Consider the following 24,789-nt stretch of genomic DNA (forward strand, 5'->3'; position numbering starts at 1 on the left):
AAAACTATTTGAGCTTTACCTTTCTATTGTGTTCCACTAGACCACATAATTTACTGAGTTATACAATCCAGCAAGGTCCCAAGGTCATCTCCGAATATAAAAACGCTGGAGGCAGGCAGTGCGCCCCCTTCTGGTTAACAGCCTATCTGCAGTCTGACAAAATCCAGGTCTCTGGGAACATTTAGTCAAGAGAGAAAATCATGGAATTTTTTAAATGAAAGAAGAGAAACTTCCAGGCAAATGGAGAATCGTTACACGTCAGGGCCTCAGCTTTGTGGAATTCATCCTTACAAAAGACATCTGAGAGTAAGATGGAAAGACAGCACAAGCTAGAATGAGTGGCCTGCTTTGGCAATGGGCTATGAAAGGGATTATCCTTTAGAGTCCAGACCAAATCAGATGGACAGCCTTTGGGAGGCCATCTACTGCCACCATCTTGGCCCTCTCTTCCCTCCTAATCTCAGTCCCAGGTTTGGCGAGTCATTTTTCCAGCTCCTGACTTTCTAACAGCTATATTCAAAAGTTGCTCTATTGTATATGGGATGTGGTAACACACGCCTATGATCTCAGTGGCTGGGGAGGCTAAGGACTGAAGATCACAAGTTCAAGACCGGCCTCAGCAACTTACAGAGACCCTGTTTTAAAATAATAAATAAAAAGGCTGGGGATATAGCTCAGTTGGTAGTGTGCCTGTCTCACATGCACAAGACCCTAGGTTCAATCCCCAGTACCACAAATAATAATAACAAATAAATAAAGGGCTGGGGATGTGGCTCAGTGGTAAAGTGCCCCTGGGTTCAATCCTCAGTACCAACAAAAACAAAAACTTCTCTACTGTATTGTACATAAAATTGACAGAAGCAATTTTAAACCATTGTGGCATAAATTGAGGGAATGAAGAAGCAAATAAACAAGCAAAACTTTTTGATTTGTTGAAATCTATAGCAATTTTCCTGATTTGTTATTGATGACCCCACATGATTACAGTAAGTTCAGAAAGTCACCAACTAGCGACTGGCTAAATACACATGAGGCGTATGGACAACAATTACTACTAGGACAATAAAAAGAAGGATGTGAACCTGTATTAACACTGAATAATGTTAGATGTTGCTGAGTGAAAATAGTACAGTCTACACACTCACATACATACACATACACACACACACACACTCATAGAGTCATGTATTTCTTAACAGGGATACATTCTAAGAAAGTGTCATTAGGCAATATTGGCATTGTGCAAACATCTAACACAGATGGAATAGCCTACTCCACCATTAGGCTGTATGGCCTCTTAATGGCAACATTAGCAGTGCATCTTGTACACCTCTAGGGTCATCTAATTGTATCCAGTGTAATCTAGATATGTGGTACAGAGATGTATGAGGCTGCTGCTACTGTAACACAGCATCTGGTTTTCCAGTAAACTTTTTTAATAAGTGAAAAGAATACACTTACAATAACAATAAAATTACAGTTCAATGCAGAAGCACAGTAAACCAGAAACACAGTCTTTTAATTGTATGTGCTATCTTTTTCTACAACTGTCAGCCCAGTAGGTTTCTTTATACCAGCATCACCAAGAGCAGGTGAGTAATGCCTTGCCCTACAGTATTATGATGACTACATTGTCACTAGGCAACAGGAACTTTTCAGCTCCTTTCTAATCTATGGGACCATGGTTGTACCTGCATAAGCCATCCATTGTTGACCAAATGTCAAATCTGTATAAATAACTGTGTAACATTTATAGAAATATATCTGCAAAGCTTCCACCCAAGATTTTTAAGTTATTTGACATTTTAGGACAATTCTTAATTTTCTTTTTCTTTTTTATTTAAAAGAATCACTATAATCCCAACCATGCATTTAAAAAAAAAAAATCATCCTAGTCTAGCTAGTCTAGTCTCAGATTCCTTTGACACCAAATACGTACTTTCTGCAACTTTGTGACATCAACTGGGCATTTCATAATTCAGTTCAATTCTAACACATTGAGGGCTCAGTCCCACAAGAGTGTCCCCACTTCAGATGCCACTGTCAAATCCAGGCTGCCCTTGCTTCTTAGCAAATGCTTAGCTGTTCCCACATCCCCTCTTCGGGTTATTCTGTTTAATTTTTGTACTTAGGGTTTAACCCAGGGATGCTTTACCACTGAGCTACAGCCCTAGTTCTTTTTATTATTTTGAGACAGGGCCTCACTAAGTTGCTGAGGGGCTTGCTAAATCACTGAGGTTGGCCTCAAAAATACAATCCTTCTGCTTCAGCCTCCCAAGTCGCTGGGATTACAGGTGTGCACCACCGTGCCTGACCTGTCTAAAGGTTTGACATTTGGCCAGAATGACTCCCAAAATTCAGGAAAGCACTTTATTGTTATCAGCCTATTAATAAGGAATTTAACTCAGAAATAGCCAAATGGAAGAGCTGCATAGGGCAAGGGGTAGGGTCAAGTCCCTAGACCCTCTCAGGTGCACCACCTTCTCAGCGCCTCTATTTTTGCAGCTCAGAAGCTCTCTGAACCCCTTCTTTCAGTGGTTTTACAGAGGTGTCATTTTTTTGCACAGCAAGGCCATCACAGAGCCAAAGTGACCACAGATGTCCTCGATCACTGGTTCTTGTGATTATGCCAGAAAGATTTCAGACATGTCGTTCAGGGTAGCAGGCATGAGTTTATTAGAAAGGATAGGAAAAAGGGACATTCTCAAGGGAGACAGTGGGTTATATCAGAGAAGAGAGGGACCGTGCACCCCTCCTGCCCTCCAGTTTCATTGGGGGTTCCAGGGAAGTTTCTAAAAAGTCCAGCCAGGTCCTCCTCTTGACTTCTGACTGATGGCAGGGTTGCATTAGGCTTCCAAATACCCAACGTGCATGATCTTACCCCATAGAGGGTAAGATCATTATAATGGCATGCTAAAGATCCAAGCAATGCTGGATCACTTTGGCCAGGCTCATTGAACTTGTTATTGCAGATTTTATGGTTAGATGGTTTTGCTTTTAATTACTCTGTCTCTCTGAGTTCTGGAATCTGGTCTGTGGAAAGGTTACAAAAATCCTCCCCTTCAGGGTGTGTTCTTCTTATGGGCAAGGAGGAGCCTTCTGGGTCTGCATTTCTCTGGCAAGTAGCAGGTTGTTCACTGAGGAACGTACTTTGCCCTATTGACTTATTCAGATAGGACCACAGGTAAATTGCTTAAAAAAAACAGCAATAAAAAGCATGTGGAGATCAGTATAGTGGGCCCTGTTGATAGAATTTCCTCTTCACCTCATGTTCCCACCGCTCTCGTCTGTCACCAGTCTCATAAGCATGATGGATGAGGTCATCGGCCACTGATGACTGAACTCAATCTCTAGACCCTCTCCCTTTCATCAAGTTCAAGGCAGCACCTGAAAGTCCCATCCCTTTAATCATGGTTTGGCTTTTCAGGTGACCAACCCCATCCTAAAGCTATCTAGACACCTTCCACTCCCCTCAAGAGCTGCTTCCTTACCATAAACTCAGGTACGATTGGGAGGGGCTCATTGTGAATAACAAAAGATGTTCATCTCACTCTTCTCACTCAACAAATTCCAAGAATCAGGAACTCTGTGCCAGCAACCAGAGACAAAGACCAAATATATATTTCCCCTTGTACCATATAGCTGACCTGACTCAAAGATTGTTTCTCCACTTCTAAGGCATACAAGCAAACGAGTGTTCTTTAATGTCCTAATCCAAAATTTGATCACTCTCCCTACAAAAAAAAACCCAATGGCATTTTTCCTGCACTTGGATCCAGTTCCTAGCAAATCTTCAGTACATCCTATACAACAGAGTGTACCCTGAGGGCTCCTTTCTCCTGAGCTCTGGGAAGAGTGATGTCTCATCTCAGACGTCATCAGTACTGCAATGCCTCAGTCCCCCTTGATGCAGAGACACTGGCAGACAGACACACTGAGTTCACTTCTATAATCTTGATATCTATCTCAGAGCTCGGCACCCAGGAACTTCTTTCTGCAAACATGAATGTTTCAGAACTTTGACATTGAAAGTATGAACTTGCAGGATGTGAGTTTCTTCAGATGAAGTAAAACTAGCATATTACATGACTAGATTTCCTTCAGCAACTGAATAAGGCAGGAGGCCACACACCAAGCTTTACCAACTTAACTGAGACATTACTTTCCAGTTATCAAATTATAATCTTTTAAAGATTATAGATTGCTGGCAATGGTACAATGAAGAGGCTCAGCTTGTGGGAAGGCGAACTGGTAGAAGGTTTCTGGAAAGTAACTTGGTGATACACATGCAGAATCTTTAAAACGCTGATTTAGTATTTTTTTAAGAATAAATTTAGAAATGTAGAAGAAGACTGTTTTACAAAACATTAATTATGTAAGAGAAAATGGAAAACTGTCTACAGGCTCAATAACAAAGGAATAGTTAAGTAAGTTATTGCAGAATCATATGATGCATTAATAGGAAGCTCTAAAGCCATTGCTAGTGACTAATTTGCAAAGCAGGATGTTTGCCATATACCATTAAGTGAAATGATGGGGGTTGGGGATGAAGCTCTGTGGCAGAGTACTTGCCCAGAATGTGCAAGGTCCTGGTTTCAACCCCAGCACCACAATAAATAAATAAATAAATAAATAAATAAAGTGAAAATGGTGGAGTTTATATCCATGATATTGGAAACACAACACAAAGTAATCTTACGCCACCTTTGATAGTAAAATGTGATGGATTTTTTTTTTTACTTTCATTAAACTTCACTTAATTTTTCAAATTACATACAGAAAATACAGAGGTTGTATTACTAGTTTCTTTTCTTTTTTTTTTTTTTTTTTTCAGTTCTAGGGATAGAACCCAGGGCCTTGTGCATGCTAGGCAAGGGCTCTCCCATTAAGTTTCACCCCCATCCAGGATGTGTTACTTTAAAAATTACTTTTATACTAAAAACAAAAACAAAAAAACCCTAACTTTATCCAAAAAAGTTTCTTGAATTGAATCATTAAAAAGCTTTCCAGAGCCCTAATTCCCTGAGGCTTTCTTGAGACCCCATGTGTGAACAGTACTGTGTAGAGAAGCAGTATATTTTATCCTTAAATTACAAGTATCCTCATGTTACACAATAGCAGGCATATGCACCTACAGAAACACAAGAGGCACATTTCTAATTTTGCACTTGACTTGCAATATCCTAATTTTATAATATTGCTCTGAAATGCATAACAAATTGCCAGGAGAAAGTTTGTTGTTTGGGATACTTGGACCTGGAAAATCTTGGGGAAAGGACAGGATAACAGACTAAGACTTTCTTTAAAGCTAGCTGACTTCCGTTCCTGGAACACCACTTGCTTTTAGGAACACCAGTAGCAGTAGGCTACACAAAGGAAAGAAGAGATCTTGAGACATGGCTATTGATCTCTGATGTGTCTGCACTGATTTGGACATTTTGTGAAGCCAATGTGGTTGTACATGTACCACTCACATACCAAGGGAAGTTAAAACTAGGAGAATTATGGTGCCCAAATGGACAAAAGACATCCTAGTCCCTCCTTGGGGCTTGGCTCCTGATTGTCAGAGATGCTAAGGGACCCCACACTGCAACAGCAGGGTCAGTGGGGGCCAGGGGACTACCAACCCAGTTCACAAACAGTGGCAACCTGGGATGCAGTGGCTGCTCTTTCACACCTTTGGTCCAGGCCGTGAGTCACAGCACTCCAGAGGGCAGGGATGGAAAGATGTGGGTGGTAAGGTTCCCACGAGATGACTCCTACCCACTTCTACTCTTCCATCTCTATGTCAACATCTGTATTTGATGGGCTTGTCTCTTGAGTGACATGGTAAAGCAAGTGACTATTCCTCAATTGTGATTTATGAACATGTGTTCATGTACGATACTGCTCAAAAGGAATACCCATGTACGATTGTCATCAAAGACTTAGGGTCTCCTCAATCAGAGATAACAACATTTAGAGATGGGTGAGCTGCGATCAATTCAAAAAGCAAATCCTTGCCTCTGATTCAGTTCAACAGGTCTCACATAAAATCCCTGTTCGCACAGGGTCAGGGGTAAACTAGAAAAGGTATTGTGAAAGAAATTCTGAGAAATGGTTCTTAAGCAATTTGAGGATTAAATGAGTTCATTTACAAAAAAGCTGGAACATAGCTCGGTCAGCCCTTGGGTATTCTCGGGTTCACTCAACTGCAGATCAAAAGATTACACCTATACTGAGTACGGATAGATTCTTTTGTCATTCTTCCTGAAGCAATACAGTATAATAACTATTTGCATAGCACGTACATTGCATTAGGTATGGTAAGTAATCTATAAATGATTTAAAGTGTTCAGAAAGATGTACACACACATGCACATACTAACAGAGAGAAGAAAATGCCCAAGGAATTATACAATTCCAGGACTGCAAAGAACCTTTAAAATCTTTTGGAAGAACCTGCTAACTTTTAAGATCAAAAAGTATTGCTCAGGGAGGTTAAAAACAAACTCACCAGGGAAGAACCACCTTAGTTTCAGGCACAAATGTAGCTCCTGCTGATTGCATTTGTTCCAAGTGTGACTGAATCAAAGTCCGTTTACTGGCCACTCAAAAAAAGAGCCCCATGAATGGAGGACACATTTTGGGACAAAGAAAAAGATTTATTCAGTAAACCAGCAAGTCTGGGGAGATGGTGGATCAGCTTGCAGAAAGACTATCTTAGCCCAGGTTAAACTCCTTGTATCTTTAGGAGGAAATGACTAAGGCAATCTGGTGGCTGGAAATCTGTTGATCTGTATCAGTCTTGAGTTGGGAGGGGAGAAGTGTAGAAGTTTTGGGTAAATCAACCTTGTGCTGCTAGTTTAAAGGATGAGCCAGGGCTGCGTGCTCAGGGTGGCATGGGCTTTTTCTAGCAAATGACAACCATCAGTGTGGCTACACCAAGAAAACCCGAGGAATGCAGTTTTCATGCTAGAATCACCTGGGGAGCTTTAAAAGCTCCTTCTGCCCAGGCTACATCTCAGACAGAAGTATCAGCCTTGCTTGAGGCTCCCAGGTGGTCCAGTGCGCAGCCAGCATGAGATCCGCTGGCCATAGAATGAATCAGACATGATTTCCCTATATTAATATATGAATACATAATGAGTATAACTCTACATCATGTACATCCCCCAAAATGGGAAGTTATACTCCATGTATATATGACATGTCAAAATACACTTTACTGACATGTATAACTAAAAAAGAACAAATAAAAAAATTAAAAGAAAAAAAAGACATTGTGTTTTGGTGAACTCAGGAAAAACAAACAAACAAACAAAATGCTACCTGCCTAATTAACTATGGAGCATCTTCCAATGTGACCTATAATGAAAATTACATTTTACATTATTTCCTAATCCTCTCTCTCATTCACACACAGCATATAACAAACAAAAGTTGTGCTAAACACTCCTAATCTTTCTACATATTGTTTACTCTAATACCTTCTAATACTTTTACTATATTCTATTCCTTTTTTTTTTTTAAATATTGGTTTGGACCCACTAAAGTGGTACTATAACCCAATAATGAGTTGTGATTCAATCTGGAAAGGGTATCAAGAAGAATTAAATGAAATGATGCAAACAAAGGGTTTGGTCCAGTGCCTGCTACCTTGTTCAATAATGTGAGCCACAGTGTTACTAGGGGTGCAGTGAGGCACGCCTGTAATCCCAGCAACTCCAGAGGCTGAGGCAGGAAGACCACAAGTTCAAGGTTGGCCTAAACAACTTAGTGAGACTGTCTCAAAATAAAAAGGACTGGGAATGTAGTTCAATGATAAAGTACTCCTGAGTTTAATCCCTAGTAGCAAAAAAAAAAAAAAAAAAAAAAAAAAAAACCTCAAAAAGTATTTATATATATACATATTACATATTACATATAGTTATTATCATTATTAATACCTCAAATCCCTGAAGCCAGGTAGAAATAACTGTTCTTTTAGCAGGAAAAAAGTGTCATCCAAGCAGCCAAATAAAACCTCCATTAAACCCATCTCAGGTCACCAGGAACTAAAAAAATCTGGTTAATGATGATTTGCCAAAATTCTGTATCTCACCAGTTAGAAAGGATAGGGCTGGGAAGAGCCAATTCACACAGCCAGTGAGTGGCGGAGCTAGGATTCAAACCAAACCTGCCTGACTTCAAAAGCAGTTGTAGAACAGAAGCAGATTTTTCTCTAGAAGTTTCTTTTTTAAAAATATTTATTTATTTACTTACTTTTTGGTACTGGGGGTTGAACCCAGGAACACTTAACCACTGAGCCACGTCCCCAGCCCTTTTTAATATTTTATTTAAAGACAAGGCCTTGCTGAGTTGCTTGAGGCCTCACTAAGTTGCTGATCTTCCTGCCTCAGCCTCCCAAGTCTCTGGATTACAGGCGTTCGCCACAGTGCCTGGCTCTAGTTCTTTCGTGATGTGGAGCAAGGACTGACACCAACAAGGCATCCCATAGAAAATGTCAAGTCCAGCTCAGGAGGACAGTGAACAAAGTTCAAGAAACAGTGACCCCCACAATGGTCAACCACAGAGATAAGAAGTACTGGTCAATGTCTTTATTTCTAAACTTCATTGCTCTGCATTCCCAGAACTCAAACACACCACACTGGCCCAAGCCTTTTGAAATCTGCTGAATATTCTGAGTTACATGAAAAAAAAAAAAAAAGTACTTTGGGCCACAAAGAGTAAATATTGCACAATACATTCTCCTATTGCTCTATATTTTTGCAATGATAATAAAAAATAATAATAATAATAATAAAATAACAATAGCCTGAATTTTTGCACCATGCTTAGGTTTGCTATTTTTTGTTATAAGTTGGTCTATTAAATATTTATGTGCATTATCATTTTCCATTAATATTTAATAGAGTACCACTCATTGAAAAGGTTATAGTTTTGTAACGGCACCAAGAAGACAGGTTAATGCATCAGGCTCTTAACTACAGGGCTTCCTAATTTAAGGCAGAATAAATCAGCAATATAGCATCATTTCATACTAAGGAGTTTTTTTTTTCTTTAATGTGCATAACCAGAGGACTTTCCAGAAAATTAAGAGCGTCTGACCTTATTTACATTTCTGTTAGCCAATCCCAATGCAGGAATAAAAGAAGGAACTTGAGAGTACATTTTGTCATTTTTTAAAAAAGACTCTATCCATTCAGATTGCCTGAAAACAGGATTAGGGTTTCATTAGCCTTAAGTTAAGTTTAAGGTACAGTACAGCAAAAATTCTTCAGCCAGGGATGAAAGCAACTTTCTAATTTTCTTGACTCAAGATCTCAACCCAAAATTAATACCAAAACAATTTACCCTTCAGTGGAGACAAATCAAGAAAAAGCATGCTCCCTAAAAGAAAGTTTCTCAGGAAATATTGGATAAACTTAAAGAGCTCTAAGAAGGAACTTTTGCTTCATGAACTAATTTCTAATCCAATCTTTATGACTCCTTTCTTTCTTTTTTCTTTTCTTTTTTTTTTTTTTTTTTTTTTTTTGTACCAGGGACCCTGGGATGCTTAACCACTGAGACATATCCCCAGTCCTTTTAAATCTTTTTAATCTTTTATTTAAAGACAGGGTGTCGCTGAGTTGCTTGGGGCATCATTAAGCTGCTAAGGCTGGCTTTGAACTTGTGATCCTCCTGCCTCAGCCTCCAGAGCCACGGGGATTACAGGTATGCGCCAGGCGCCCAGCTTCTATTCTTAGATACACTCTACTAGATGAGGCTTGATGTTCCTTTTGTTCTTAACGCGTCCCCCAGATTGTATACAGCTCAGGTTTCATCTAACCTGGATTTACTATTGGAGGAGAAAGAAAGAGAGCTGAGTGGCTGAGTCCCTTGGGGCCTCTTCCTCTCCAGCATTCTCACAGCCTCCTCATTTCTTACCTTCACTATTCCTACATCTCCTCACTCAGAGCCTCTCCAGGTACCCTCAGCAGGAAATTCATCTGGCCTGGTGCTGCCAATGAAGAATCACAGACCTTACCTGGATGCTGCTATAGGCTTCAGGTAAGGCCTGCTAAGATGCATTTTAGAAAAGAGACCACCTGGTGATTGACCGCGGCATTGGCCTATCTGCCTCAGGCTTTCCTCCTTTCAAGGCACTTGCCAGAGTAACTGCGCCTGGCACACTGTAGGCATTCAGCAGATATTTGTTGGAGGAATGCCAGTCATAACTTCCTTGTTCAGAATCATTACCAGCTCCTCTATATTCACAGTTTAAAATCCATGTTCCTTGGTGTGGTAGCAGTCCCCCACCCAGCCTCCTCCTGCTGTTTCTCTTTCCCTCCGGTACTCCTGTGATTCTGAGATACTCCATGGAACCTCTTTGATTACGGCCTCTCCTGCGTAGGCCTTCCAACTGGGTGCTTCCTTTACCCACAAAGACCTTCCAACTTCTCCGGCCTAAACCACAGAAGACGCAAATACACAGATGCATAGCACTGCTCCTGGTGGCTTGATCTGTCACCTCTGCACTCCCATACCTCCCTTCCTCAGGCAGATTTAAGCATTTTCCACTTCTAGGCATCCCTGGTACATTGTAAGCATGTACACTAAGACATTTCTCATGCTGGGCTGTCATTTCTCATGGCTGTGTCTATCATACTGGAACATCCTGAAGGGCAAGAGCCCCATCTTTTCATCTCTATATTCAGGGATCCTAGACACCATGCCTGGCCCATAACAGAGCATGAATTTGTTAAAATTTAACAATATTGGGATATAGTTCAGTGGTAGAGCACAAGCTTAGCACATACAAGGCCTTAGTTCAGCTCCCAAACCGCACTGCAAAATAAATAACTAGAGAGCAAATGACAAGATAAAAATCAATAAGCAGACAACTTCCGTATGCACTGATATTTTAAAATTATCAAATAATAGAATAATGATCAAATATTTCTTGCACACATCTAAAGATTTGAACTAGGTTCTTCGAAAAAGGTTTAGCCTAAAGGACAATATTTGCCAACCAATGAGAGGAGGACATTGTATTCACACTAAAGGAAGTGCAGTCATCCACAGGAGCAAAGAATTGGGGTACTGGAGAGCTTTTCTTCTCAGAGTTAACGACTTGGGTCTCTACACTGGAATCACTGCCCCCACTCTGCAGAGTCTGATGCTGCAAGTCTTGGTTCTAACGCCACTTACCTGTTGTACAAAGTTATATAACATTTCAGAGCCTCTGTTTCCTTATAAAAAGGGGATAATAATACAGACCCCCTGCACAGGGTCAACCTGAGGATCCAATAATTACATGAAGTGATTAATTCGTTCAGTGAATGATATCTGTCATTGTTACTTCCCATACTCAAAATGTCTAGCCTCCCGCTCCCATGCTTAATGTCTGACTGCTGATGGTTCCTAGGACCAAGCAACACCCAGTTAGGTGCATGTCCTGTGCAGATTACAGGATCACGACTGGCTTCTGATGCAGTTGTCCCTTTAAGGCCACAATGGGGTGTGCTTGAAGAGGGTGGAAATTTTTGCTGCCAGTTACATTATGAGAGCCTATGGGTGTTCTGGGAGAGAACTCAGGCCACAGTAAACAGTGTCTCCAGGGGCACTGTTCAAAGGCAGATTCCCTCTATCCTTCACTTTGGGGCCTGGGACTCAAATCTTTGAGAGCACTTCTGGGTGGTGCCGAAAAGTAGGAAATGGCTGTTTCCTTTATCTTTATTTCCCTTTAGTTCTCCCTGAGCTGTGATTATATATTCCAGCCTCAGAATTGCTATGATTTGGAGTCTTCTATGCCCTGGAGCCAATATATTAAAGGGTGAGCAGCGCCCCCCCGAGGCTAGGGAGCTGAGGGCAGTAGAAATAAGTGAGCAACTCCACAAAGTTGGTGAACTGGAAGGAAGCACGTGGAGAACCTGAGTCAGTGCAGATCCCTAAGCCTATCCAAGCACAAGTCAGCAGGTCACTTACCTCCTCAAAAGCATCACAGCCTGTCACCACGATATTTGGCCTGAAGTACTCCATATTCACTTTCTTCTCCAGTCTGGTATTCAAATCTTCCAGGGAGGCTTCTGAGAGGATCAGGACTGGGCTGCAGTCTGGATAAGCCACCTGTCCAAGAACGCAACACCATCAGACCTCTCAATACCATGAAATTGCTTAGACCAACCGTAAAGCTAAGCCAAGTCCAGAATCAAACCCATTCAAGTGTAGAAGAGGGAAGTGGTATTCAGGAGGCAGAGGTGACTGTGGGCTTAGAAACTAGCCAGGTTCAGCACTGAAACATGGTTCCTATCCACACACACAGTGACAGGGCAGCAGCCTGGACTGGCTCCTGGCTAAAATTACTTTCCAGACTTCCTCTCCCATGTTTCTCACCCCTGTCCCCAGCAGCAGCCCTTCCCACTTCCTCATCAGAGAAACATCTGCTGCCAATCAGCTACCCTCTAGTAAGAACTAGTTCAACAACACCCATTCACTCAGGATGTGTTTATTAAGCACCTATGGGGAGCAGGCACTCTTCTAGATGGGGAAATAGCAGTGAACAAAACAGATAAAACCCCCTACCCTCAAAGAACTTGTAGTTCCATGGCTACAGGTAGCAAATTCCCAGGGTACTTGCATCTTAAGCACTGATTCACTGGCCTTGGTCAAAGGCCTTGGTCTTTGGACCATGGCTGATACAGAGGCAGTTTTCCTTGGGAGGAAGTCCCTTCCCAGCCCCTGAAATAACCGTGCTGAACAACGGGAAGCCTGCAGAAAGCCTGCTTCTGCTATTTCAGGAAACCTTGATTTAGTCCCAACCTTCTCACTTTTGCTTCTCTGGTTTTCTCCTAAGTCTCCGTCTACCTGGAAGTCACCTCCGGCTCTGCCCCCAGCAACATCTCCCGTGTTCTGTCCTCTGTGCATGTTGACACAGCTCTCATTCCACTTTCCTCTCTATCCGTGGTATCTCTACCCAGGTTGTACTTTTAGGACCACCCGCCTGGCCGCTGCCATGGTTTCCTAACTGGGGCCACCAGAGAGGTTCTTGTGGGCTAGGAAGAGAGCTAGAAAGACAAGTGTGGTTGGTGGACATGAAGGGGATCTGTGAGCTCACCTGGTAATCCTGTACAAAAGGGTAAATTTTCTTTGATGCTCTTCCCTTCATGCTTGTTTCAAATTGAACCAACCTGTAGGATTCCGTTTTCAAATAGTTGGTGAACCACTGAGCGACCTCATCACCACAGTCTCTGCCTTTAATGTCAAGGCCAAATATCCTAGAAAGGTCACAAGAACACAGGATGATTTTCTTTAGTGTGTGTGTGTGGTGCTGGGGATTGAACCCAGAACCTTGTACATGCGAGGCAAGCACTCTACCAACTGAGCTATATCCCCAGCCCCACAGGGTGACTTTCTTACGTGAATGCACTGTACAATGCAGAGTAGCAATGGCTATCGAATGGACCTTAGGCCAAATCGAGGCAGCAGCAGAGCCCAGTTGGGGGAGGGTGTAGAATGTGCTCTGAGAAGAGCTTCCCAAATCCTAATGTGCATATAAAACATCCTGGTCTCCTTTCCACCCAGGGTTTGTGCTTCCCTAGAGTGCTGCCTGTGCAATGAAGTGGAGATCCTTGAAGAAAAAAGTTGCTTACTATGACAGAGTAAGTCTGCCAGGTCACCAACTGATCCATCACTCAACCCATTAAACATTGACCCACAAACTTTTAACTCTGAGTTGCAATGGTTTTTCTCCTCCGTGAATTTATTTGGCTCAAAACATGTCATTTGTGGAAGTGTTTCCCCTGCCTGCACATAGGCACTAAAAGCAAAAGCCTGGGCGGCAGGTGGGCTCACATCCCAGCGCCTGTCTTTGTGTGACAGTGATAGAAGTGTTAGTTTCCTAATTTGTAAAATGGAATTGATGATATTCCCCCTCAAAGATTTGCTTAAGATAATTAAGTGAAATACTGTGTTCAGCAAACTAGTGTCTCAGACTTTTTGAAACATTAGGGAAATTCAAGGGATGGATTTCAGCTCGGAAGTTCTGTTTGAAAATCATAAGATTAGGGCCCAGGGAATAACCTGAGGCTCTCCCCTGAGCCCTGGCACCTTTGCACAACACCCATTCCCACACACTTAAAAAGCTCAGCTTAGGGGCTGGAGGTGTAGCTCAGTAATAGGGCCTGGATTCCCCTCCTAAAGGAAGAAAAGAAGGGAGGGAGGGAGGGGAGAGGAAGAAAGGAAGAAAAGAGAGAGGGAGGAAGGAGGAAGGAAGGAGAGCAGGCAGGCAGACATGCTCAGCTGGTTACCAAAGTATCTGCAACATATCATGACAAACATTTAAGTCTCCAGAACTTCACATCAAAGGGCAAGACCAGGGAACTTGACAGTCCATCCGAGGTCCCCAGACCAAATGGAAGCCAAGGCCTAAGGTCTCTGGCCAGAGATGAAAATCCCCACCACCACCTCCTGCAAAGGTACCTAAGAATGGACTGCAGACCTCAGAAGCTACACTCACCTTGGAAAGCTCCACATCTCTATCATCCAGCGCCAAGATACAGTTGGCAACATCTCCAGTAACCCCTTGTCTGCCTGGCTGGGGGGCTGACAATTCTAAATAAAGGTGCATCCAACTTGAATGAAAGGAGACAAGCTCTGCCCGTGGACACCTGTACCCTTTTTATACTTAAATTAATAATGCTTTCTATTCTCTGTATTTTTGATGCTTTGACATCTGGGGGCCTTGCTGATGTTAAAGGGACTGCTCCTGTGCCAGCCAATTAGTAGGCTAATTACCTATGTTATAGTTTGGATATAAGGTATCCCCCACCAGAAAGCTCATGTCAGTCCAAGCAGGGATGTCTAAAGGTGAAATGATTGGATGAGAGCTGTAACTATATCCGTGGATTAATCCATTTTATGTCCTAATAATTTGAATGGACTACTAGGCAGGTGGGGTATGGCTGGAGGAAGTAGGTCACTAGGAAAGTATCCTTGGGAATCATACCTTGCCCCCTGGCTGTCATGTGTGCTTGCTGTAGTTCTCTCTCTCTCTCTCTCTCTCTCTCTCTCTCTCTCTCTCTCTCTCTCTCTCTCTCTCTCTCTCTCTCTCTCTCTCTCTCTCTCTCTCTCTCTCTCTCTCTCTCTCTCCTGCCATGAGCTGAGCAGCTTTCTAACAACATGATGTTCTGCCTCACCTCAGGATCCAAATCAATGGAGTCAGCCAGGCATCGACCTTGACCTCTAAGTTGTCCTTGTCATGTATTTTGATCACCACTATAAAAAGCAGACTAACACAGCCTGCAAATATGACTTTTATATGAATGCCAAACCTTCCCAGGGCCTATACCTCAACCACCTCCTGTATTGAGTTCTTATCCTTAGGCCACTATTGCCCTACCCTAATTGCCCCAGGGGTAAGTACCAGATATTCTAGAAACAACTTCTGTATCCCAGAGCCTGCTGAAATTGTTCAAACCGGCAAATCCTAAGCCTGCAAACCCTGCCTTGCAGAAACTACAGTAAAGGCTCTTGCTAGTATTTACCCCTTGCTCCATCTGCTCCCTGATCAACCCTGGTAGTTTTGTATATGGCCCTTGTGGTAGACTGCACCTTCTCCACAGATCCATTAGCATAAGCAGTTTCTTTCTTTGTGATAGACATTTTCGTGTCTGTGTATCTGGATATAGCCAATTAAAACTAGTCCTGGGTACCCTTAAAATAATACTCTGCAGTGCCTACTGGCGCTTGAGCATTTCCTAATCCCAAGCCAGAATATGCTTCTCTTATTAAACATTTCCTTTTCTAATTCCATCATCTACTGTACAAACTAGCAAACACAAGCAGGAGACTCAAGAAAAATCAGGTCTGTTGCAGTACCCAGATGTCCCCAAGGAGTCACCTGCAGTCATGGAGTGGGTTTGAAGAAGGCTGCTTGACGGGCAAAACCAGCTGTTCCATGTCGGGAGCCTTGAGGATCAGGCTGTTGTTCTCATAAGTGATGGAGACCAGCACAAGACGAGGCTCCTGCCGGGCAGTGATCATGTGTCCATCTTCCTTAATCACCAGCCAAAATCTTCAGAGGAGCAAATGAGAACACACTCAGAAAACTCCCCTCCACCCTCTCAAGAGTTTGCCTTTAGCTTTTTAGTCCCTCATAACCCTCCATCTTTTCTGACTGGGGACCCAACAAATATTTCCTAGACAATTATTAGCTAGGTCCAAATTCTTTGGATCTAAACATTATTATCCCCAAAAGGAGCTGGATACTTATCTGGGGGCAAGCCTGAGCCGCCCAGTCAGGGATACCTTTATCCACAAGATAGCTAGATTTGGATTGCACCCCATGAATGATCACTCCCAGGGAAAAATGGTTTCAAAATCACTATCTGCAGAGAAGTGGCGTAGGTGAGGAACTCTGTGGGCATGGATGAGTGGGGAGCAAATGAAAGCAAGAGGCTTTCCAGGTGTGAGCAGGATGGAAGGACAGCTCCTTTCTTCCAGAATGAGGGGCAGCTCGCTCCCCCAGAATATTCCAAAATATGACTGGAGCCAAATGGGACTGTCTGAGGTTACTCTATGGGGACTCCCACGTCAGCACACATGGGGGGCTCTGACCCTGCCCTTTCCAGTCTTACATTAGGAACCTCCCTATCAGCACAGTCCTTCCAGGTTTCAACTAAACTGTCCCTGTAATGAAGCCAGCAGACCATGGCAGTAGCCCATGCCCTCCCACCACCAGCAGCTGGCATGCATGATGGTGTAAGAGTATGGCAGTGGAAAGGCACACTAGAAATTGTCTTGACTACTCTCTTCTCAAGATCTGGTGATATTGGGCAGTAAGTCCCACCCTTCTGAGGAGATCACCTTTCTTTCTAGATGTCTTTGGTTTCCAGGGTTCTCTGATCTGCTCAGACCTGGAGTGGGTTCTGTAACTCAGGGAATCCCTGCCTAACTCATAGTCCTTCCCTTGGGGCTGACCCCATTCCCTATTTCCAGTCTTATCCATAGGTGCAGAGACCTGGATCACCCTGTGCTGTGGTTTAAATGTGTTCCTCAGATTTTCATGTGTTGGAAACTTAATCCTCAAATTCCTGTTGTAATGGTACTCGGAGGTGAGACCTTTGGGAAATAATTGAATGAATCCATTCATAGACTAATGGGTTATCAAGGAAGTAGTTTTGCTCTAAAAGTGAGCTCATTCTGGCATGCATGTGATACTTTCTGCCATGTTATGATGCAGCAAGAAGCTCTCACCAGATGCCAGCACCATGCTCCTGGATTTCCCAGCCTCTAGAACCAAAATAAACCTTCATTATCTATAAACTGCCCAATCTCAGATATTTTGTTTTAGCAATAGAAAATGGACTAAGACACTCGCTTTGGTTAAACTCCCCAAAGCCTATACCATGGCTTCCAACATGCCCCATACCCAGATAAGACTACCTTTGAGATCTGCACACAACCAGACAGGTGTCTAAACAGGAATGACATCTGTCTACACATCATTTCTGACAGTCAGTTCCTCCCTGGGTCTTTTCATCTCCCATCTAACCCTTACAACCTTAGACCTTCACAGTGTCTCACGACCCCACCCTTAGCTCCAGCCTGTTGTATAATAACATGGGAGTTAATTTCTGGAATTAACAGTGGGAAGTGGTAGCTAGAGGTTTTTAACTGCAATTACAAAGGCAAGTGGAAACTTTCTGTGAGTTCAACATTGGGGAAGACAGAGACAAGGATAAAAGGTAAAAGCTTGCCATCTGTAAAATTCCCCCACCACCTCATCACCCTGTCACCTGAGTAATGATATCCTTCACTTCCTACAGACAAATGATACCCAGTGAGTGAATAATTAGCTCTATTCTGCCAGATCTGAAAGAAAGGGTAAGACTGGAGGGTGGGTTTTATGACCGAGTTATTCAAACCTAGTTGGTAATACTAAAAGTCAGCACCTAATTTTAAGGGTAAATCAACAACATGTGGTAGGGGGATGAGTGTAAAAGCCCACAGCTCAGATTTCCCAAAAGAGCAACAGTGTCTTGAGTCACCAACGGTTTCCCAAGATACAAACTGGTCTGGGGTGCTAGAAGGACAGAGAGGAGGAAAACAGGAACAGAGATAAGTGGTCAATTCACACATAAATGGGGATTTACAAGGTCAAGGAACAGGGCCATGCCCTCCCAGCATCACAAAGCTAGCATTCAGCTGGGTAACTTTAAACACCTCAAAGTTCAGGGTGGCTGCCAGGTTTAAGCACAATATTCCAAGAGCTTTGAACAAAATTCTTCTAGCAGTTTGCAGCAGAGAGCACTTAGAGGAAAATCTTAGCTTCAAACAGTTCCTAAAACACAGGTGCAGACTGGAATTAAATAAAGGAGGCCTGCATTCTAGGTATGTCTGTAGTTGTGTTACCTTATTCTCAAGTCCAGAGAACAGCAGCCATTGAGCAGAGTTCTTTCTGGAAAGCCTGCTCTGAATATCAATTGCCCTTTGATAAGTAAAGGACGCGGTCAGAACAACAAGTTCAACTTTTTAATTTTTTTTTTCCAAATGAGGAAACTGAAGCTCAGAGGTTAAATAACTTTGTCCAAGGTTTTCTGATCCTCTGTGAAATCCTGACACTTCTACCTACCACACTGGTTTCACAGAAAGAGCATGAATGCTATACTCACACTAATCTGAGTTCAAATCCCTCTAGCACATATTGGGTTTATGATCTGGGGTGAGATACTCATCCTTCAGACACTAGTTCCTTCTTTGCAGGATGGGGATAGTGATATCTAGCCCACAAGAATGTTGACGTTTAAATCAGCTAATCTACGGGACTGAATTTAGCTCAGCATCTATTGCATTATATATCATGGCCCTGCTCTCTACCTCAATCTTCACCCCACCCCTGCTCAAGAATGTATTGCTCAAAACAAGTGAAAATGAACCCAGTTCTACTTCTTTTAGGATGCCCACAGAAACAGAAGCCAAGGACACAAGCATAAGCAAAGGACACATACTTTCTTCTCATGGTAGCAACAGACACTGCAAAGCAGTGTCAATAGGAAAATGACAGGAATTCTGATGGTCAGAGGAAGCACAAAGAACTGGAAATCTCTGAAATAACCTCAGTGTCTCAAGTGGGGAAGAAAGCAGCACATGCCCATTTATTCTGGATGTGCATTACGAGATTCTACTTCTCTCAGTTTGTTGGAGGATGCCCAGTACCACTGTGCCTGAAGTCTCTCTAGCAATAGGCAAACCTTTCTAATCCTTCATATTTGAATAAGCTTTAAGCATTTTCTGGCTCTTAATGGCCCCAGATAAGATCCTTCACAGTGTCAGAATCACCTGGTAGAAACTCTGCACATAAACTGACATCACCCTTGGCAACTCTCATTCATTTAGACTGGGATGGGAATCTCAGGAAAGGGTAGTTTGAAAAAAAATATCTCCGGTATTAGAAATCTGGGATGGGAGTAGGGAACAGAATATTGCCCTTGAGTTAGGTGGTGTGTACACACAACACTTCTCTAAGAAAGTTTAAGTTTTCCAATACAGTAGCAGCCCACATTTCTTTAAGAGAATAGCAGTCCTCAAAGAACAGTGCATACATGACTCCTGGCAGGAACCTAGGGCAACAGATGGCCCTCTGCTAGAAAGTTCCTTGAATTATCTATTTGCAACCCTCCCTACCTCCACAGACACAGGACCATGGCTAAACCAACCCAGTTATCTTCATCCTAAAAATTAAATTTCTATGCATCACGCATTCCCTATGTAGGTAGGGAATTTGTCCAGAGTTTTTCACTGAGGACCACTCTGTCTCTGCCTATGGGAGAAGAGGACACAATGCTATTCCCTTTGGTAACATAAAAATCAAAATGGCTGCAGATTGGGCAAAAGGAAAGCAAAAGTCCTTTTCTAAGCCTCAGACATTTACTAACAGGGGTGAGTTGCTACATGGATATCATGTCAGGAAATACTCAGGGCACCAATTTTGCCTCTTTACCTGGACCTTTCAGTGCACTTACCAAACTTACAACCACTCTTATCTGCCTCAGCTTTTAATCACTGGACTTGATGAAAACCCAAGCCCACTTTCCTTCAGTGGAACACTGGTCTAGTCTCGCTAAGCCTGTTTTCCAATGTGCACATCTACTCTACATTCCCATAAAATTGTTTTTATTTTAACCTCGTTTATGGTTTCTTGGTTTATACATTAGCAGCAAGTATACACCTGAGGCTAACTTCATACCTGCCATTCACAGTACTACCAGCTACCTCCTCTCCCCAGCAGAAGACTCCATTCTACTCATTACTCATTAAAACCTCAAGCCTCCCAAACATGATCCAGAGAATGGAAGTGGGAGTAACAAGCCCCTAAAAGGCCCACACCACTGTTCCCCATCGACACTCAGTTCTGTTTTATTCCTATTTAGTGCCAACAGCATTTTGTTTTTCTGCTATGGTCCTATAGATAGAATCACAAACTTTGTGGGGCACAGTGACACCATCTGTAATCCCAGCTACTCAGCAGGCTGAGTGGGGAGAATCACAAGTTCAAGGCCAACCTGGGCAACTCAGGATAAAAAATATAAAGGTCTGGGTTTAATCTTCAATGGGAGAGGGAGGCAGTCACAAACTTTACAGCTAGCAAAAAAAAAAAAATCACCAGGTCAGAGTCCTACTGTTCCAGAGGAAAAGTGCAACCTCTCATTCTCTCCTGGCAAGAGGCAGGAACTTGCCCTATCCACTTTATCAAAACTGAATAAGGCAAAAGTTTACAGCTAAAGATCAAAGGTTCAACAGACAGGGAAATTCGGGTGGTAGCTCTCTATTCTTAAATCAAGTGGCACACCTCTGTTCTCCTTCTATTAGCCCCTAGGCAGGTACTTTAATAGCAATCATAGAGTCACTCTCAGTCTTTTTAGAATAAAAAGTTTACTCTTAAACTTTGCTCACTGTAACACTAAATTCTCCACCCAGGAGGCGTTCCCCACTGCTGTTGCAAAGCTTGATCTACTGTTAAGCTTGCTCCGGACCCTGCCCTCCAGAACACGTGATGAGTTCTTCCTACACCAATATGTATGCCTTTCCCCCAATAAAAGGCCCTTGCTTTCTATGTCCTGCAGAGAACACGTGCTCCTTTTACCTTCAGCAAGTGATAAGCCTTTCTTCATTCTGCCAGCTGTTCGTTTCAGCTTTGCACTTGACCAAAGGGCAAAGCCATGACATTTGTTATGCTTCTGGACAGCACAAGGCCCCACCGCCCTCCACCTTCCCGGGGTCCCGGTAAGGCGCAGCGCAGGGGCGGGGTGGGGGTGGGGGGAGTACCTGTCTCGCAGGTTGCCACAGCGCAGCCCCAGGGTGGTGCACTCCGCCTCGTTCACCTGCACCCCCTTGCAGGACTTGATCGGGTAGATCGAGATCCGGGCCACGGTGCCCACCTGCTGCAGCCGCCGGCGCCGCCTGGGTCGTGCGTGTCGCCAAGCGACGGTCCCCAGCGCCACCGCGGCCAGACTCAGGGCTGCGACCCCGAGCCACGAGGGCCGGGTCTGCGCGGGGAGGCCGAGACGGGCCAGGGCCGAGCCTGCGGCGCCCATGATCTGCGGTGGCGGGCACAGGCCTGGGTGATTGGGCCTGGAAGGGCGAGGAGGGGTTTAAGACTCAGGGAGGGTGGGGAGGAGCCAAAGATGGCTCAACCACCGGCCAGTCAAACTCCTGGACCCGACGCGGAGGACGACGCGGCAGCCGGGCAGCGAGGCAGAGCCTGGGGTCCCCTGGGCGTCTCTGGGTGGCGCGGCTCCCAAAGCAAGCGATGGATCCGCCCAGTTTCTCTGGATTGGTCACTTTCTCTTCACTTCCCACCCTGTGTCCGCTACGAGACGTCAGTCACGCAACGTCACCTTTCAGCCGGTGGCCTCTACTAGGAGCGCGCTTTAGTTGATCCAAAAGGCGGGTTGAAGAATGGAAGATTTTAAAACATTTGGGGAAAAACCTTTCCTGCCCGGTCGCTGTGAGAACTGCAGAACTTTCAGCAAATAACCACTGCTTGTCGACTGGAGCAAACTCTGGCAAGACTTCTAGCAGCGCGCGCGCACACACACACACACACACACACACACACACACACACACCACACCAATTAAAATGTCTGCCTAAGAAAGCTCAAGGCTGCAAAAATTTACTTTGTTCTGGACAACACCTAACTGTGGGTCCCTGACCCACTTTCTTAGAACATTTGCCAAAAGGATCTTGCAATTGTAAATCCTTCCCTTGGTGCTTTGAGTGTGTGTGTTCTTCGATTCTCTCTGATGATTATGTAACGACTTCCAGACAGGACAAGGCCCCACCTCCTTCACCCTTCCTGGGAATGGCTTAAAGGAATGGCTTTAAAATGTAATCACCAGGGAGGATAGGGCCTGGTTGTTCTAGTCTCTGTGGGAAGGACAGAACCTAAACCTCATTAACTGCCAGCTAACAGACACTGCTGGCCCACTATAATTACACTGACCATCCCTTGATAGTTTTCTACTTGTACTTCCACTGGCCACCCAACCCCCACACTCACTCCCTCATTTTCCCTTCATTCATCCAGTCACCTCTGCCCAAATCAGAATGGGGCTCAGCTCTTTCCTAGGGTCATAGATGAGTAAAGTCTGTTTTCATGCTTTAAAGAATACCCAGCTTTGGGCTGGGGATGTGGCTCAAGCGGTAGCGCGCTCGCCTGGCATGCGTGTGGCCCGGGTTCGATCCTCAGCACCACATACCAACAAAGATGTTGTGTCTGCCGAGAACTAAAAAATAAATATTAAAAAAATAATAATAATAAAAGAATACCCAGCTTTGTTTATCTTTAAAAGCTCCATTTGAGCAAGCTGCTGGGCTAATGGTGGATTTTCTTGCATAACTTAAGGTTTGAGGTCCCTGGTTTATTTTTCAAAAGATGGTCCCTTAAGTTGTGGCCCAGTTCTAGGTGAACTTAAAGAAGCCACCTATGGGCTCCTCACAAGTCCAGACACATCAGCCTCTGGAGAAGAATCCAGAAGGTGTGGGAGAAGATTCAGGGAGGGAGACAGAAACAGAGGAGTTACCATCTCTTAGGCTGTGTTTTTTGTTTGTTTGTTTGTTTGTTTGTTTTTGTTTTTTTTTTTGTGTGTGTGTGTGTGTGTGTGTGTGAAAAGTGAACTGGGCCTGTGCTTCCCTTACACCCTCTACCCCCCCAAAAAACAAACAGAAACCAAAACAAACAAAAAAAAACACCCTGTTTGAAATCCCAGGCCAGAGAATTCAGCTCTTTAGTCCCCACACATTCTCATCATGCTCCACAGCTAAGACTTCCAGATTTGTTTTTAAGAATGGTGTTATAAATAAGGTGTATGTGCACTTTTATCTGATCTTCTCTGCCCCTCCAGACTTGAGGAAAGCTAGAGACACCTTTACCCACAAGTCGGCTGTCAGAGCTGTGTGCCTGTAAAGTCATTGTCTCATTAGCAATCAGTATCCTAAGACTTAAACTTTAAATGAAGCTGACTCTCCACCCAGGAGTTCACAGAGCCCCCAAAAGACTGATGGCACGTCTAGAGGTTAATGTTGGAGACAATGCATGGTCAAGACATATGGGGAAGTGAGACAGAGAGAAGCTAAATCTTTGGACAGCACTGTTTTCAGAGGATAAAGCTTTTAAGTTGAGACTTGAACATGAAGGGGTGGGGGAACACAGGAGGAAACTCTGTATAGTAGGAGGAGCACATGTGATAACTTAAAGAAACTGAAGGAATGAGAGAGAGTGTGGCATATCTGGAAAACTACCAGCAAGTCAGCTTTATTAGAATGTTCCAGTTCATGGGCCTGTGGCAGGAATTGAGGCAGGATGGGTGAGTGGGGGACACCTAGGGATTTGGACAGCAGTAAATATGTTAGATGGATGTTAGAACGGAAAGTCTGACTGATCCAGGAAGCAAGGAATGAGACCAAAGAAGGAATGACTGACTAGATGAGGCACAAATGCCCTAATTTCTGCTGAAGTAGATAACAAGAAGGACGGAGATGGATTTGTGGCTAGGGAAGACAGCAGACAGAATAAGCAAGAGGTGGTGAGGAAGGAACACTGAGACGAAGGGAGGGAAGGAGCCCAAGGTAACTTCAGCTCTCTGGCATCGAAGTCTGGATTTGGGAGTGGGGGGTGCCATACATTCTCTGAGATAAAAAAAAAACTCAAGAGGATAATATGGTCTGGGGAGAAAGATAATGGTTCCTTGTCATTGATTTCAGGCATTTATGAAACATCCAGGGGAAAAAGGCTATCTGGACTGGAACTTTCTGGGCTTCTACCTCCCTTTGTCTGTAACATGATGGGGATATATCTCTAAGATATTCACTCTAATACTGTATTTCCTAAATCCTTGCTGGTGTTGGGTTCCACAGCCAACCAAATGAGGGACTTTACCATGGTAGTACGAAGTTTCACCTATTCTCACCCACTAATACCCATCACCTAGCCAGCTCTGGTCTCATTCTACAATGTTGGGGCTAGGGATGATTTCAGGGGAGTAAGGAAATTCCTTATCATAACGTGTACAATTTACAGACCTAGCCTCCTCACTTGAAAAGGTTGAGGATCCATTGACTAGTCACCTATTCACTTGTTTACATTTATTTATTTATTTGTTTGTTTTTTGTTTGTTTCAGCACTGGGGATCAAGTCAGGGGCCCACACATGCTAAGCAAGGGCTCTCCCATGAGCTACATCCCTAGCACTTTTGTAAAATATATTTTATTTTGAGACAGGATCTTACTAAGTTGCTCATGCTGGCCTTAAATTTGCAATCCTCT

General features: G+C 43.6%; 1 protein-coding gene across 2 annotated transcripts in view; it reads right to left on the minus strand.

The window, feature by feature from the left end:
- Nucleotides 1–21,759, minus strand: part of Mtarc2 (mitochondrial amidoxime reducing component 2) — a 36,015-nt gene extending 14,256 nt beyond the window's left edge. For both annotated transcript variants that reach the window (XM_026387997.2, XM_026387996.2), the window contains exons 1-4: nucleotides 21,289–21,759; nucleotides 15,863–16,036; nucleotides 13,079–13,238; nucleotides 11,950–12,090 (exon numbers count right to left, since the gene is read on the minus strand). In XM_026387997.2, coding sequence (XP_026243782.1) covers nucleotides 11,950–12,090; nucleotides 13,079–13,238; nucleotides 15,863–16,036; nucleotides 21,289–21,557 — 744 coding nt within the window. In that variant the 5' untranslated portion in view covers nucleotides 21,558–21,759. The remainder of the gene's footprint in view (nucleotides 1–11,949; nucleotides 12,091–13,078; nucleotides 13,239–15,862; nucleotides 16,037–21,288) is intronic.
- Between the last annotated feature and the right edge of the window lie 3,030 nt (nucleotides 21,760–24,789).

The sequence above is a fragment of the Urocitellus parryii genome, chromosome 9 (genome assembly GCF_045843805.1).
Source record: "Urocitellus parryii isolate mUroPar1 chromosome 9, mUroPar1.hap1, whole genome shotgun sequence".
In the NCBI taxonomy this organism is placed as follows: Eukaryota; Metazoa; Chordata; class Mammalia; order Rodentia; family Sciuridae; genus Urocitellus; species Urocitellus parryii.